The 17,124-nt window shown below is 39.8% G+C and overlaps 1 protein-coding gene across 1 annotated transcript in view; it reads left to right on the top strand.

Annotated features, from left to right (window-relative positions):
* The window catches only part of Plod (procollagen lysyl hydroxylase), a 550,148-nt gene that overhangs the window by 532,362 nt on the left and 662 nt on the right, over positions 1-17,124 (top strand). The window contains exons 15-16 of the mRNA XM_076190170.1: positions 10,558-10,683; positions 15,479-17,124. The exon at positions 15,479-17,124 is cut by the window's right edge and continues 662 nt beyond it. Of these exons, the coding sequence (XP_076046285.1) occupies positions 10,558-10,683; positions 15,479-15,634 (282 nt within the window). The 3' untranslated portion in view covers positions 15,635-17,124. The remainder of the gene's footprint in view (positions 1-10,557; positions 10,684-15,478) is intronic.

Here is a 17,124-nt window from a genome sequence, read left to right as displayed (position 1 = left end):
TTCCAGGAGGGAAATAGCTGTCGATCATGAGTCCAGCATGTGACCCAAAGACCAAGGTGAATACAGTCTCCTTGCATCCATTCCCAAATGCCTATTTCACATGACATTTTTTAATTCCCCAAGGCATTTACTTGCTTCTCTCAATCTACAATTTACTTCCATTGCCACTCCTTCCTTTCCTACCAGCCTCTCTCCTTTAAGACTGACTTCCAATTTGCTGCCATCCTCTCCCCTTGTAAATCTCATCACTTTAGTTTTACCCACATTTACCTTCAACATTCTCCTATCACATACCCTCCCAAACTCTGTCACTAACTCCCTTAATCCCTTCTCTGATCCTGCCACAAGGACAGTGCCTTCAGCAAACAACAACTGGCTTATATCCCACTTTTATTCATTTTCTTTAACCATCTTCAGTCCCCTACCCATTACACCCCCCCTTTACATCCTACACCACCCCATCCATGTACACATTGATCAGCCATGGAGACATGACATATCCCTGTCGCAGTCCCACCTTTATCTCAAACCACTCACTCTCTCAATTTCTAATTCTAACACAGGCTCTAAAACTCTCGTAGAAAATCTTTACTCCCCTAAATATCTTTCCCCCAGTCCCATATATCTGCAAAACCTCCTACACTGCCTTGCTATCTACCCTGTCATAAGCCTTTTCCAAATCCATAAAGGCCAAAAAAACATCCTTACATTTTACTAAAGCTTACCACTCTCTCTTCTGTTAACATCTTTCTATCTGCACCTTTTACCTTTCTTCTATACTTGATTCACCTACCCTTCCTCTCTTAACTTCCTTTTAAAACATCTTTTTATGAATTTTCTATCATACTCATCCCCCATCTTATATCCGCCCTTCTTTCCCTTCTTTATCATTCGTTTTGCTTCTCATCTTTTTTCATTGTATCTCTCATGTTTCTCTCTTCCTACTTTGCACCCAGTCTCTGAATACTTGCTTCTCTTCTACTACCTTCTTCACTTCATCATCCCACTCACTACCTTTCCTTTTATTCTCTCCCATCCTCCTTGTTCCACATATTATCTTTGCTCACCTTGCCACTCCTTCTTCGAAACACCCCTATTTCTCCTCCTGTCCTATCTCTACTCTATCCTTCACCACCTCCCATATGTCTCCCAGCTTCTCCTGGTAATCCTGCTCCTTTTCTTTATCATTTAAACAGTTTACGTCCTTCTTCAACAGACATTCCTCTCTTTTGTAATGCCCCTTTCACCCCATCCATCCATCTCATCCTAGGACGCCCCCTCATATTCACTCCTTCCACCTCTGCCTTCCACACTTCTTTTACTAATCTTTCTTCACTCATTCTTTCCATGTGTCCAAACCATCCTGATACTCTTTCAACAACCCAATCTCCCAGCTCCCTTTCCACCCCTGTTCTCCTCCTCACCTCCTCATTTCTCACACTATCCAGCCTAGTAGCCCCTATCATACTTTTCAGACATTTCATCTCAAACACATTCAAACTCCTTCTCTCTTCCTCTCTCATGTTCCATGTTGCTGCCCCATACAGTGCTGTTGGCACAATCACTCCTTCATATAACCTCCTCTTACAAAAAAGTATATATATAAATATATATATATAAATAGGAGGAAAGCTTCTGGGAGCTATCAAGAGTTTTTATGAGAATAGTAGAGCTTGTGTCAGGATTGGGAATGGAGAGAGTGAGTGGTTTGAGGTAAAGGTGGGACTTCGTCAAGGATGCGTTATGTCGCCATGGCTGTTCAACTTATACATGGATGGGGTGGTGCGAGAGGTATATGCAAGGGTAGTGGGCAAGGGATTGGAGATGGTTAAAGAAAATGGAGAAAAGTGGGAGGTGAGCCAGCTGTTGTTTGCGGACGACACTGCGCTTGTGGCAGGATCGGAGGAGGGATTGAGGAAGTTGGTGGCAGAGTTTGGGAGAGTATGTGATAGAAGAAAGCTAAAGATAAATGTGGGTAAAAGTAAGGTGATGAGATGTACAAGGGGTGAAAGTTGCAGTAGACTGGAAGTGAGCATTAAGGGAGAGCGACTGGAGGAAGTGGATAGTTTTAGATACTTGGGTGCAAATGTGGCAGGGAAAGGTGGAGTGAAAGTGGAGGTAGAATGTAGATTGAGAGAAGCGAGTAAATGCCTTGGTGGATTAAAGAGTGTAATGAGGAATAGATATTTGGGAATGGATGCTAAGAGGAGACTGTATGAAGGAGTGATTGTGCCAACAGCACTGTATAGGGCAGAAACATGGAACATAAGAGAAGAAGAGAGAAGGAGTTTGAATGTGTTTAAGATGAGGTGTCTGAGAAGTATGATGGGGGTTACTAGGCTAGATAGAGTGAGAAATGAGGAGGTGAGGAGGAGAACAGGGGTGGAAAAGGAGCTGGGAGATAGGGTTGATGAAAGAATATTAGGATGGTTTGGACACATGGAAAGAATGAGTGAAGAAAGACTAGTAAAAGAGGTGTGGAAGGCAGATGTGGAGGGAGTGAACATGAGGGGACGTCCTAGGATGAGGTGGATGGATGGGGTGAAGGGGGCTTTGGGGAAGAGGGGAATGTCTGTTGAGGAAGGACAGGAGAGGACAGAAGACAGGGGTGAATGGAGAATGGTTGTATATGGGAGGTAGTATGTGTGAGCAAAATTTGATGCAGCCCGAAGGGATTTCTCCCCGTCCTCTCATTTTATGCAATGGGGGGACGGAGAGGGGGGGTCGCCAATTTAATGAAGCGGCCTTGCTGTGGATGTGCTGTGTCTTGCGACACTGCTTCTGACCCAGGGCAGTGGACAAGGTGCAGGGATGACCCGTCATTCAGGAGGTGCTAAGATGGGAGGGAGGGTGGAGGGGTGTGGAGTGTATTCAGGGATGGAATGGGTGGAAATGATTTTATGCCTTTTTCTTTTTGGCTACCCCCCTTGTAAGGGGGAAAAAGCCTTGGTATATGTATGTATATATATATATATATATATATATATATATATATACATACATATATATATATATATATGTATATATATATATATATATATATATATACATACAGGCAGTAGTGGGATTCAAATTTTTCGTCAGCCGGTTCTGTTATAGTCGGTGTATTTCCATCTGACACTAATTTGCAACCACTTCTTAGCCACATTTTCTTTATATTATTGTTATCAATTAAATATTCTAACTAGAAATATGGAAAACTAACAATATTATATTTAAGATGCATCTCTGGCTGCCAAACATAAAAAATATTAAAATATTTTGCATACGAAAAACCTGAAAAATTGTCAGGTGGAAAAAAAAATGGGGTATAGACCTGGGTGCCAACCTATAGTTAGTCTCGTGATCAAAAAATTCGATTTGGGCAACCTAGTGCAGGTGTATTTATTTTTTTACGGACGCATGTTTGTGTGGGGGTAGTGTGTGCATGTGTAGGCTATGTATGTGCTTACACGTGTGCATATGTGTACATGTACATGAGTATGTGTGTGCATGTGTGCAATGCATTTGTGTTATTTATAAACAAACATGTTTGTGTGGGTAGGCCTAAGGAGTGTGTATGAGAGTGCGTGTATGTATGTATGTCCATAATTATAATAAAATGTAGTTTAATAACACAAATATACAGAGAAACCAAGCACTATATACATGAAAAAAAACTGGTAACCACTTGTGTAAATAAACTATGCAATAAATCACTAACGAAAGTTACGAAACATACCATCCCGGTACTTATCGGATGAGATGCAGAAGACCACTGACCAGCTGAGCAACTAGTCGGTTCGCCAGTTAGCCGGTTCGCCGAACTGACAAATTTGCGTGAGCCGGTTCTAGCGAATAGGTAAGAACCGGCTGAATCCCACTACTGCATACAGGGCCTTCACATGGGAGGGGCAGGGGGGGTATATGCCTGGAGGTAGCATTTTTAGGGAGGTGGCAATTCTAGCCTGGACTTGCTGCCCATAAGGCTGACAAAATAATGATAAAAGAGGTCAAAGAAGCCCTGAATATTTACTGCAATAGACTATTTTTGCTTTGGAATCAATAATATGTAAAATATTTTCCCTTGTCCCTTTTGCAATAGGGACATTAAATACAAAATTTAAAAAAATAAGTTTTAACTATCTTGCAAGCCAATAGCTAAACTAGGCAGTAAGTGGTGGTGGAGGTGGGAAGTGGCTGCATGTAAGGGGTATATATATATATATATATATATATATATATATATATATATATATTAAGCTGATAAGACCAAAGTAAATGTAGGTAGTGACCACCATAGAATGATTGGTTGCACAGCCAAATTCAATTTCAGACCCAAGAAAAATAAACTAGTTTAAAAAAAATAGAAGAGAAAGCAGTAAGGGGAAGATGGGCAGAGTATTTTAGGGAGTTGCTTAATGTGAAGGAGGATAGGGAGGGAAAGATAGCTGCAGTGGGAAATGCTAAGAAAATGACCGTGATGAGTGAGGAAAATGGAGGAGAAATAAGGAAGGATGAAGTGAAGGCAGCAGTTAAGATGATGAAAGCAGGTAAGGCACCTGGTCTGGATGGATGCCATGCAGAATGTCTTAAAAAAGGAGGTATAGTGATGGTGGACTGGTTGGTGAGGTTATTTAATGTTTGCTGGAGAGAAGGTAGAGTGCCAGAGGACTGGAGGAGTGCGTGTATAGTTCCACTTTACAAGGGAAAGGGGGACAAGTGTGAATGTAGTAGTTTCAGAGGGCTTAGCTTGTTAAGTGTAGTTGGGAAGGCTTATGGGAGGATCTTGATTGAGAGGATTAGGAGAGGAACAGAGGAAGTAATTGGTGAGGAACAGTGTGGGTTTAGGACAGGTAGAGGTTGTGTAGATCAGATTTTTGTGGTAAGACAGATATGTGAGAAAGCTATAGGTAAGGGGAAGGATGTTTTCTGGGCCTTTATGGATCTGGAAAAGGCTTACGACAGGGTAGACAGAAAGGCACTGTGGGAGGTTATGCGGATATACGGGATAGTAGGAAAGCTTCTGGGAGCTGTCAAGAGTTTTTATGAGAGTAGTAGAGCTTGTGTCAGGATTAGAAATGGAGAGAGTGAGTGGTTTGAGGTAAAGGTGGGACTTCATAAGGGATGCGTTATGTCACCCTGGCTGTTCAACTTATACATGGATGGGGTGGTGCGAGAGGTGAATGCAAGGGTAGTGGGTCAGGGATTGGAGATGGTTAAGGAAAATGGAGAAAAGTGGGAGGTGAGCCAGCTGTTGTTTGCGGACGACACTGCGCTTGTGGCAGGATCAGAGGAGGGATTGAGGAAGTTGGTGACAGAGTTTGGGAGAGTGTGTGATAGAAGAAAGCTGAAGATAAATGTGAGTAAAAGTAAGGTGATGAGATGTACAAGGGGTGAAAGTGGCAGTAATCTGGAAGTGAGCATTAAGGGAGAGCAACTGGAGGAAGTGGATAGTTTTAGATACTTGGGTGCAAATGTGGCAGGAAAGGGTGGAGTGAAGGTGGAGGTAGAATGTAGATTGAGAGAAGCGAGTAAATGCCTTGGTGGTTTAAAAAGTGTAATGAGGAATAGGAATCTGGGAATGGATGCTAAGAGGAGACTGTATGAAGGAGTGATTGTGCCAACAGCACTGTATGGAGCAGAAACATGGAACATGAGAGAGGAAGAGAGAAGGAACTTGAATGTGTTTGAGATGAAGTGTCTGAGAAGTATGATGGGGGTTACTAGGCTAGATAGAGTGAGAAATGAGGAAGTGAGGAGGAGAACAGGGGTGGAAAGGGAGCTGGGAGATAGGGTGGATGAAAGAGTATTAGGATGGTTTGGACACATGGAAAGAATGAGTGAAGAAAGACTAGTAAAAGAGGTATGGAAGGGAGATGTGGAGGGAGTGAACATGAGGAGACATCCTAGGATGAGATGGATGGATGGGGTGAAGGGGGCTTTCGGGAAGAGGGGAATGTCGGTTGAGGAAGGACGGGAGAGGACAGAAGACAGGGGTGAATGGAGAATGGTTGTATATGGAAAATGTTGTGATGCATGAGGTGGATTGGACGGGGGAATGGGGGTGAGGTAGTGTGTGTGAGCAAAAAGTTTTGACGCAGCCCGAAGGGATTTCTCCCCGTCCTCTCCTTTATATGGGGGGACAGAGAGGGGGGGTAGCTGATTTAATGAAGCGGCCTTGCTGTGGATGTGCTGTGTCCTGCGACACTGCTTCTGACCCAGGGCAGTGGACAGGGTGCAGGGATGACCCGTCATCTAGGAGGTGCTAAGATGGGAGGGAGGGTGGAGGGGTGTGGAGTGTTTTCAGGGATGAAATGGGTGGGAATGTTTTTGTGCCTTGTCCATTTTGGCTACCCCCCTGGTAAGGGGGAAAGGAGCCTTGGTATATGTATGTATGTATGTAAAAAAATAAACCTTGCCAAGGTTGAAGATAACAAAGGAATTTCATTTAGAGGTTAGAAATAGATACAAAACTCTAAAAATTAATCAGGACAATATGGAGGGTATGAATTTGAATTTAGTGAATACCAATAGGGAATCAGCAGAGAGAGTGGGAAGTACAAAAAGTATTAGAGAAAAGAAATACTCCAAAGCTACAAATGACCTAATTAAAAGAAGAAGGACTAGGCAGATTAAAAGTAGGAGAGATGAAGTAGAGAGAACTAAACAAAGTTATCAACAAGAAGTGGAAATCAGAGAAAAGAAAGAGAAACATGTATGAAATAAAGGAAGCTATTCAGAAAGGTAAAAGTATTAAAGGGACTGAGCACATACATAGTTTAGGAAGACAGCAAATATGTTTGAGAGATAGAGATGGAGAGATCATTGAATGCAGTGACAAAATGGTAAAAAGAGTAAAAGTATTTTACCAAGTGCTTTATTCATCTGTAGATGTTAGTAGTGTACCAGGAGTTACAAAGGAAGAAGTAGAATTTGCTCTAAAAAATATGAAACAAGGAAAAGCACCTGGGGAAGATGGTATATTGATAGATCTTGTGATTGAAAAACACAATTAAAGAAGTTCATATTAAGTTAGCTCAGTTGTACACCCAGTGATTACACCAAGAAAGCATTCCTGAATGCTGGTGCAATGCTATAGTGATTTTGCTTCATAAAAAAGGAGACCAGAAGGACTTTAGTAACTACTGACTGATTAGCTTGCCATCAAATGTATATGAAGTATTCTCCCAGATCCTTACAAAGTTTTAGTCAAGTTTTAGATGGAAAACAGCCAAGAGAACAGGCAGGTTTTAGAAGCAGATATTCGACTAGACCATTTGCAGGCAAGGAACCAACTAATCAAGAAAACCACAGAATACAGTAGCAATACTAAACTTGCTATGCAAGCAGGGTGCAAGTGAACATATTGTAAGGGTTCTAGAAAAGATTTATGCAAAAGGTGCCACTGTAATTCGACTACATAAAAATACAGAAAAACTGAAGGTTGAGAAAGGAGTATAGGAAGGCGATACAATTTCACCCAAATTATTTACAACTTGCTTGGAAGAGATGGTATGTGGAACAAGGAGAATGGAAGGGAATAGAAGGAAGGGTTGTGAGTGGTGGGGTGATAAAGTGAAGAGGGTAGTAGAAGATAAAAAGTGAGCATTCAGATATTGACTGCAAACTAGGATGAGAGAAATGTATGAGAAGTACAAAGAAAAAAGAAAAGAAGCAAAATATTAGATGAAATGTAAAATGGAAGAGGAGTATGATAGAAAATTTTGAAGGTAATAAAAAGATGTTTTGGAATGAATTCAATTAAGAAAAGAAGGGGAGGTGGGTCAAGCAGAAAAGAAAAAGTAAAGGCACAGATGATAAAAGAAGAGGAGGCAGTAAGGGGAAGATGGGCAGAGTATTTTAGTTGTTGAGTGTGGAGGAGGATAGGGAGGGATTGGTGGTAGCAGTGGTAGGTGCTATGAAAATTATGGTGATGGGAAAAGAAAATGGAGGAGAAATAAGAAAAGATGAGGTACAAGTAGTTTTGAAAATGATCAGAGCAGGTAAGGCACCTGGGGTAAATGGGTGTTATGCAGAGTGTCTGAAGAAAGGAGGTACAGTAATAGGGGACTGGTTAGTGAGGTTTAATTTGTGTCTAAGGGAGGATAGAGTGCCAGAGGACTGGAGGAGTGCCTGTATAGTTCTGCTTTACAAGGGAAAAGGCGACAGATGTAACCGTTTTAGAGGAATCAGTTTGTTGAGTGTAGATGGGAAAGGCTTATGGGAGGTTTTTAATTGAGAGGATTAGGAGAGGAACAGAGGGAGTAATTGGTGAGGACCAATGTAGGTTTTTGAAAGGTAGGGGCTGCATGGATCAGATTTATGTGGTAATGCAGATATGTTTGAAAGCTTTAACAAAAGATAAGGATGTTTTTAGGCCTTTATGAGTTTAGAAAAGGCTTATGACAGGATAGACAGAAAGACACTGTGGGGGGTACTGCAGATATATGCAATTGGAGGAAAGCTGTTAAGGGCAGTCAAGAGTTTTTAACAATAGTAGAGCCTGTGTTAGAAATTTATATGGAGAAAGCAAGAGGTTTGAGGTAACGGTGGGGCTACATCAGGGATGTGTCATCTCTCCATGGCCGTTCAATATGTACGTGGATGGGGTGGTGCGGGATGTAAATGTATGGGTAATGGGCAGGGGACTAAAGATGGTTAAAGGAAATGAAGAAAAATGGGAGGTGAGCCAGTTGTTGTTTGCTGATGACACTGGACTTGTGGTAGGATCAGAGTAGGGATTAAGGGAATTAGTGACGGAATTTGGGAAGGTATGGGACAGGAGAAACTTAAAAGTAATTGTGGGTAAAAGCAAGCTGACGTGATTACAAAGGGAGAGGATAGCAGAAAGTTGAAGTAAGTCTTAAAGGAGAGAGGCTGGAGGAAGTGTATAGTTTTAGGTATTTGGGGTCACATATGGCAGGAAAGGGAGGAGTAGAGCTGGAATTAATTGAAGATTGAGAGAAGCAAGTAAATGCCTTGGGGGATTAAAAAGGTGTCATGAGAAATAGGCATTTGGGAATGGATGCAAAAAGGAGAATGTATGAAGGGGTGATTGTGCCTATGACACTGTATGGGGTGGAAACTTTGAATTTAAGAGAGGTAGAAGTTTAAATGTGTTTAAGATGAAATGTCTGAAAAGTATGGTTTGAGTTACAAGGTTGTATAGAGTGAGAAATGAGGTGAGGAGGAGAGCAGGGTGGAAAAGGAGATGGTAGATATGGGTTGATGAAAGAGTATTGGGATGGTTTGGACACATGGAAAGAATGGGGTAAGAAAGATTAGTAAAAGAGGTGTAGGAGGCATAGGTGGATGGAGTGTACTTAAGGGGAAGACTGAAGAGAAGATGGATGGGTGGGTTGAAAAGGGTGATGAGCAAAAGGGGAATATCTGTTGAGCAAAGAAGGAAGAAGGGAGGAGATAGGGGTGAGTGGAGAATGGTTGTGTATAGATGATACTGTAATGCAAGGATGGGAGGGGGTGGGGGATGGGGAGGAGGGCGTAGTTATGTGTAAATATCTTGACACAGCCCAAAGGGATTTCTCCCTGTCTTCTCTATTTTCCACATGAGGGGACAGAGAGAGGGTGGTCACCAATTAAGTGAAGCAGCCTTGCTGTTGATGCACTGGGTCTTGCTGCATTGCTTCTGACCCAGGGTAGTGGGTGGGAGACAGGGATGACCTTTCATTCACAAGGAAAGCATGGTTAATGTGAGTGAAATAGGTTGGAGTGAGTATTTACCTTTTGATTTAGCTTCCTCCCTTATAAGGGGGAAAAAGCCTTTGATATATGGATAGATATATTCCTGGGTTAGGTCATCATTACTTGCAGCAAAGGTCGAGGGAATGGTGGTTTGAACCCTGCCACCGGCAAAGTTGAACCTAGGGCATGGTTAATTGAATTCCACGCTACAAAGTCCTTCATGAGGGGCACCATCCTTGCCTTTCGATAGGGGGTGTTTGTGACATTAAACCATATCATCATCATAATGTATACATGTAAAGATGTAAAGAAATTCAATTTTTTCAGAAAATAACCTTTATATTGTGAAATTTAATGACTGCCTTCATTGTTTTTTCTATACTAATTTTTTTTAAATTGAATATTCATGGCAAATTGTGAAGATATTTTGTGATATAGGTGTGATCTTGCTAGTTCTGATTTAAACCTTGAATGGGTCTCTTTCAGTTGTCTCACTACATTTATCTATGCCACAGATTTTTTATGGATGAAGCCAGATGATTTTATTAACCTGAGGGGTAGACAGGGACAGAATACTGTCTCGATCAATTAAGATGTTATTTTGTCCAGAAGTATACACCCTCAGCTAAATAATGTCATCTGGCATTAATTATGGGATTAACATCAGCCACTGGAATGTGTGATCAGTGTGTAACATCATAATTTTATATATATATATATATATATATATATATATATATATATATATATATATATATATATATATATATATAATTATAGCCCATCATCTGAATTTGTCCATTGGTATCACACTATACTGTAACAGCTATCTCCCCATGACCCATAGTCTAATCCTTTCTCCACATACTTCAGGCACGAGCCATAATGAACTTCATGGTGCGGTACCGGCCAACGGAACAGTCTTTCTTAAGGCCTCACCATGACTCCTCCACCTATACAATCAACGTTGGACTCAACCGCCCCAGGATTGACTATGAGGTGAGGAACAGTGAAGGAAGGGTGAGGATGAAAGGAATAGGTTTTTTTTTTTTTTTTTTTTTTTTTTTTTTTTTTTTTTTTTTTTTTTTTTTTTTTTTTTTTTTTTTTTTTTTTTTTTTTTTTTTTTTTTTTTTTTTTTTTTTTTTTTGAGGGTGAGGGAACTGTGCAAGTGTATTTACAAGGTTTAAATAAATTTCACATGGAAGCCATTAAAAGTGTATGCCCATGGTGCACACACACACATGACAGTCAAAGTGACAGCGAAGATTGGACTCCAGAAATAAAATACAATTTTCGTGGATCTCTACGACAAGGGAGTACCTGTGTTGTATTAGTAGGAAAGGGGAAAGCTCGTGGTGTAGTGGGAAGGTGAAGAAAAAGGAGAAGGGGAGGGATTACTGAGGAAAATGGAAGGAAATGAGGAAGGGGACGAACGGGCCCCGGAAGTCAGAAGGAATGTCAACAAGAGATACACAGACGACAGAGGTAAGGTCGAAGAGATTAGTAAAAATGTAAAAATTAGAAATATAGATAAGAGTTGTGCGATGGAAGTTAAAGATAATTATTTCCATGGATTTAATGAGGGAGGAGATGACAACCTCCCCTGATTAGCAAGTCTAGAGGAAAAACTAGCGAAAATGAACAAACAGTGGGAGGTTAGGTTCAGTCATCTTACCCGGGTTACACAAAGAGTTGATAAATTGGAAGAACTAACAAAGGAGAACCAATACCTAAATAAAGAAATAGAAAAATTAAAAAGACAATTAAAAGAAGTAAAGAATGAGAATGAGGAATTAAAGAGGAATAATAAAGAAAATAATAATCCATAACAAAAGAGGTACAGGGTTGGAGAAAAGTCCAAGAGAACAACAAAATTTTATTTAGAGATATAGTAAAACAACAGATGAAAGAACAATCTAAGGACACAGTTATTAAAGTGGTGAGGGAGAAGGAGAATATAGTGAGAGACTTTGCGGATAAAATGAAACGTATAATTATATTAGGGATGGAAGAGAAGCATAATCCAAATAGGACTACAAGAGTAAAGGAGGCAAAGGAAAAAGTAAACAAGATATTAGAAGTAGTTCAAGAAAATGAACAAGAAACAGGGAAAGAAATTGAAGAAATACATAGACTAGGGAAATACAATACAGATAACACCAGACCAATTAAAGTTAAATTCAGATCACAAATGACAGCAGAGAATATATTACCAAAAACAGGGAAACTAGTAAAAAGTGGTCTATATAAATAGGTATGAAACTAGTTGGGGGAGGTTGTCATCTCCCTCATTAAATCCATAGAAGTAATTATCTCCTTTTTCCATTGAGCTGCTATTATCTATATTCCTACTTCCTCTGCTCACCTGTTCGACCTCATCTGTGTCATCTGCACACCTTTTGTTTACACCCCTTCTGATGTCAAAGGGTCATTCCTCCCCTTTCTCATTTTCTTCCATTTTCCTCAATATTGCTTCCCCTTCCCCTTTTTCTTCACCTGCTCACTGCACCACGAGTTTTCCCCTTCCCTACTAATACAACACAGGTACTCCCTCATTGCTGAAATCCACGAAAATTGCATTTTTTATGGAGTTCCAATCTTTGCCATCAATCCGACTCTGTGTGTGTATTTACCTAGTTGTATCATACAAGAAAGGGAGCTATGCTCATGTTGTCCCGTCTCTGTATCTTGCAGTATTTAAATTGTTCTTAACCCCTTCCATACGGTGCCGCACAAGTAGGCATCATGGGGAGCGAGTGTATTCGCGAGGCTGCCATATCGGCGTCTTGATTATATTTATTGTAGTCGCCCTTCCATAATGACATTCTTTCTAATTCTTTTGTAATCGCATTTTCTATGGTTATCAAAATTCACGGGTGAAGAGAGAACGATCGATATAAGCGATGACTATATTTTATGATGCGAGTATTAATACGACACGTCGTACGGCTGGCATTGGCTGCTGCCACCGAGATGTAAGTCCATGACGTCTACGTGTGCGGCACCGTATGGAAGGGGTTAAATTTATGTATGGTTTTTGCACACACTATCATTTCATCCAGTTTGTTCCATACATCTACCATTCTATGGGGAAAGCTGTTACTTTTCAGGTCTCTTCTATAACTGCCCTTTTTGAGTTTCTTTCCATCTCTTGTATTTCTCATATCCCATTTTAGTAAGTCTTCTCTATCAATGACTCCCATACCTCTCATGCCTCTATATATGGTCAACAAGTCTCCTCTTTCTCTTCTTTGTTCCAGGGTCAGTAACTCTAGTTCTGACAGTCCCTTTTTATATGACAGTTCTGAAAGTGCAGGTGCTATCTTCATAGTTGCTCTTTGGATTCTTTCAATTTTCCTTATATTCTTTTTAGTACTGGGTGACCATAGTGTTGCTGCATACTCCAGTCTTGGTCTTATCAGTGTATGTGTGTATGGGTGGTGGGTACCCAGACTGGCCATGGTAATGACACCTGAATCAATAATAAAGTAGACAAGTTATAGGATTTTTTGTTCTAAACTTTATTAATAGGTTTAAGATCTTCTTTGGGTTTGATGGCTTGATGTTCCATTAGAGTCTGTAGTAAGACCTCTTCTGTGTTGATATTGCTGTAATGATGGATCTTGTGCTGAGTCTGCCTTAAAAAGGCAGAACACATTAATTCCAAAAATGCTATTTTAACAATTTTGATATCTATGGAATCATCATAAAGAGACAAACCTTATTTTAAGGTGGGTTAATCCTGTCTTACCATTATATCAGGGTCTCAACAGGCAGACTGCATGAGCTCCACATGGTTTCTACATTATTAGAAGGCATATCACACTGACTATTTGCTTAACATTTTGTGGGAATCTAATGTCATAAAGCAGTAGTTCTAATGTCAAACCCCAGATTTGCAAAACTATAAGATGCTGATTTAGGTAACAAGAAAGCAATGAGCACTCAAATATTTATCATAAACTTTCTCAAAGCAAGGATTTTGGAATTAATGTGTTTTGACTTTTTAAGGAAGGAATGTAGTCATGCTAGTGTGATTCTTGTTTGGTATGGGAGTTTTTTTCTGTGTTACTTGTATTAGGGGGTTCTTGTTGCAGTATTGAGTTTGGTGGTCTTTCTTGAAGGACTTGATTAGTTATCTGAGTGTGCATTTTTTTCTGCGTATGGTTTGTGTGGATTAGGGGTTGGTTGTTGTAGATGTTTGAGTCATATGCTGCTGGTGTAGGTTTTAGTTGCATTCTGTTGGTTGTACTTGTAAGATCTAGTGTGAATGGTGTGTGTTGTTCAGGGTATTGGCATAGAATTGTGGTCCTGTTATTTTCATATAATGCTGTATTGGAAGGCATATGGCTTCTGAGTGCAGTTGTTCTGTAGAGGTGGTTTTGATGTATCCTGTTATTACATGTACTGCTCCATTATATAGTATTTGTATGTTGTTTATGTTTGATTTCCTGATTGTTTGAAACCATGTTGTGGAGATGTATTCTAGGATGGTTCTTATGAAATGTTTATAGATGGTTATTAGTTTCCTTATGTTTCTTAAAGTCTATACTATAGATGGTTTTCAATAGGTTTGTTTTTTGTTGATCCTCACTGTCAGATCCTTGATGTGAGGACTGAATGTCATTTGGGTATCAAATGTTAGACCAAGAATTTTTGGGTTTCTTTCCAATAGCTTGTTTATAGGATGTGGTTTTTTTCACTCATGGTTGTCTGAGGTGAGCAGAGCTACAGCTGATTTCTGGAATAAAGCTTCCATTCTTGAGAGAAACTTTGGATTTTTGTCTGTGCTGCATTAGTATGGGACTTTTTTTTTTGTCATTGAGTGAAAATGACAGGAGGAAGGGAGCATTCACTAGTTGTCAGCTGTCCATGTATGAAAAATATAGAAATACAGTTAAAGTTTATAGAAATCTTAGGCTCATTCTGTAGACCAAGTGTCTGCACCTCAAGTGTGTAACTCTTGTTGGAGGTGAGAGGGTTTTTTGGCAGTCTTTGAAAATGGGAAGCTCCACTCTCTATCTACAGAACCACCACAAGCAGATACCCATCATTGGCTACCCAAAGGCCCTTTCCCTCTCATAAAGAGGGTAATTTAATCAAGACAAATAACCATCCTTCACCCATCCCTCACCTATCAAACACCCATTTGTTGTCCCTTGTATTATAGCTCCTTGTGGATGAAGTGGTATCTCTGTCCCATGCCCACTGTTCAGGTCAGAAGCAATGCAGCAAGACACAGTATGTCCACAGCAGGCCTGAACAGCCAGAGTTGGCTTATACCCACAACTTTATTATACAGTGACCTGGCCCCCTCATCCACTCAAGAACATACAGATAAGACAAGAAGATATTCCTTTGGACCATGTCACTTTCTCATTTATTTACAACCACTCTCCACTCACATCTATTTCCCCCCCTCCTTTCCCTGTTTGAGAGACCCTTTGTACCCCCAGGGCCCCCTTCACCCCATTTATCCATCCCACCTTCTGGTCTTGCCTTCAAGTTCACTCCATCCACCTTTGCCTTCCACACACTTTTTTTGCTAGTCTTTTTTTAATTCATTCTTTCTATATGCCCAAACCATCCCAGTATTGAATAAATACAATAATACAATATGGAGAACAGTCTAAAGTTTCTTCACAAAAATATTTATTTGATGGTCTGATAACTCTTGCTGGCTACTGTAGTGCTGGGATTTTTTTGTTATATATATCTAGTTTCAGGATTTTCTGACATAACTTCATTTGGTTCTTGGAAACATTCTTTAACATTAGAAATTTTTCTTCACTAGGGAGGAGGAGCACATTTCATTCGCTACAACTGCTCAGTGGTGGACACCAAAGTGGGCTGGCTTCTGATGCATCCAGGCCGCTTAACACATTACCATGAAGGCCTTGAAACTGTCAGAGGAACACGCTACATCATGGTGTCCTTTATTGACCCTTAAGTCTTGGACACCTTTTATTTAAATTCATTTGTGTAATCTGTATTGCATTATGGATTTATTTACTTGTCTTTTTATTAATTTTGTGTAACTTTTTGTTTTAGTATGTGAAGTAGATTATTTTCTTTCATATCTTATCATTTTATCAGACAACTTATTTTAGTTGATCTGTCCCAAGTACAATTGCATATCAACTCTATGTTAATTCATTCTCTGATTCCGGACAGACTTTATATTTAATTCTTTATTTGCATATGGTGCTAAAATGCTTTTCTGTGCATTTTTAGGTTACTTTTAACTGAATTTAGTAACTTGTGACCTCTCTTGATATTATTTAATCTTCCTACTGTGGTGTATTTAACTTAACTGTGTTCTCACATAGAATAAAAGGAGCAATGCAAACATAAATGAGAAGTAGAGTATGAGAGACAAGTACAGATTGTAGCTACCGGGACACAACAAACAACTTAATTGCAAAAAGGAATGATCATAGCCCTCTGGGAGATTGATAGTTGTCAATTCTGAGTCCAATGTGTGATCCAAAACCATGGTGAATTGCTTGGAAAAAAATAGAGTTGTCTGAACATTTGGTTTAGATGAATCATGTAATATTAGAGGAAAGGTGGACAGCAATAAATCCCCTTTTTTTTTGTGCTACACAAAACATGTCACATTTTTGTCACAAATGATAATTTATTGTGTTTAATTTCTAACTTCAAATAGGTTTCCCATATCATATGGTAAACCTTAACCTGCCCTTATAATTGTTGCATTTTTCTGTTTTGTGCTTTGCATCCCATTTTATTTACACCTTGCAAAAGATTGCTGAGGACCAAGATTTATGGACCACCATGTAATGTATTTATCTTTAGACCCTAGAACAAGGTTACCTTCAGTGAGAGTTGCAAAGATGATTTACGTTGAGATTGTTCAACAGTTTTCTCAAACTTCCAGTGACCTTCTATTTCTATAGTATGTGAAATGGGTATTTTTAAATTTATCCAGCCAGTTTTGATTATAAAATTTTATTGTTATGTGCCACACTTGATCATAGATTGGTAAATTTTCTTGTCTCATTTGACTATCTTTGGAGCATCAGTTGATACTCATTTGAATTTGAACTATACAGAAGTTTTGTTGCTGTACCACATGTAATACAGTCTAAGAAACAAAGAATAAGGTATCAAGATTTACCAATCTTTAACACCATAAAGCTATATGGGATTGCAAACAAAGATATTGTTAGTGCAGTAGTCTATAAATTTCTTAATGTGATCAAACCACAGCTACATAGGATAATTTTTGTTACAGTTGTCCCTTTACATACACAGGGATAACCATATATATTGTGGTACTCCCCAAGGCAGTCGTAGCTCCTCTTGGGGATCGGTGCCACCTGCGTAGAGCCGGTGGCCAGGGCTGGTTGCCGCTGTTTGGCCCCCAACTCTTGGGGTTGGGGGGTGGTCCCACGATGTAGACACTGTGGCTGGATG

Source organism: Oratosquilla oratoria, chromosome 9 (assembly GCF_046742065.1).
Source record: "Oratosquilla oratoria isolate Oo_2021 chromosome 9, ASM4674206v1, whole genome shotgun sequence".
NCBI lineage: Eukaryota > Metazoa > Arthropoda > Malacostraca > Stomatopoda > Squillidae > Oratosquilla > Oratosquilla oratoria.
This window is presented reverse-complemented; position numbering and strand designations above follow the sequence as displayed.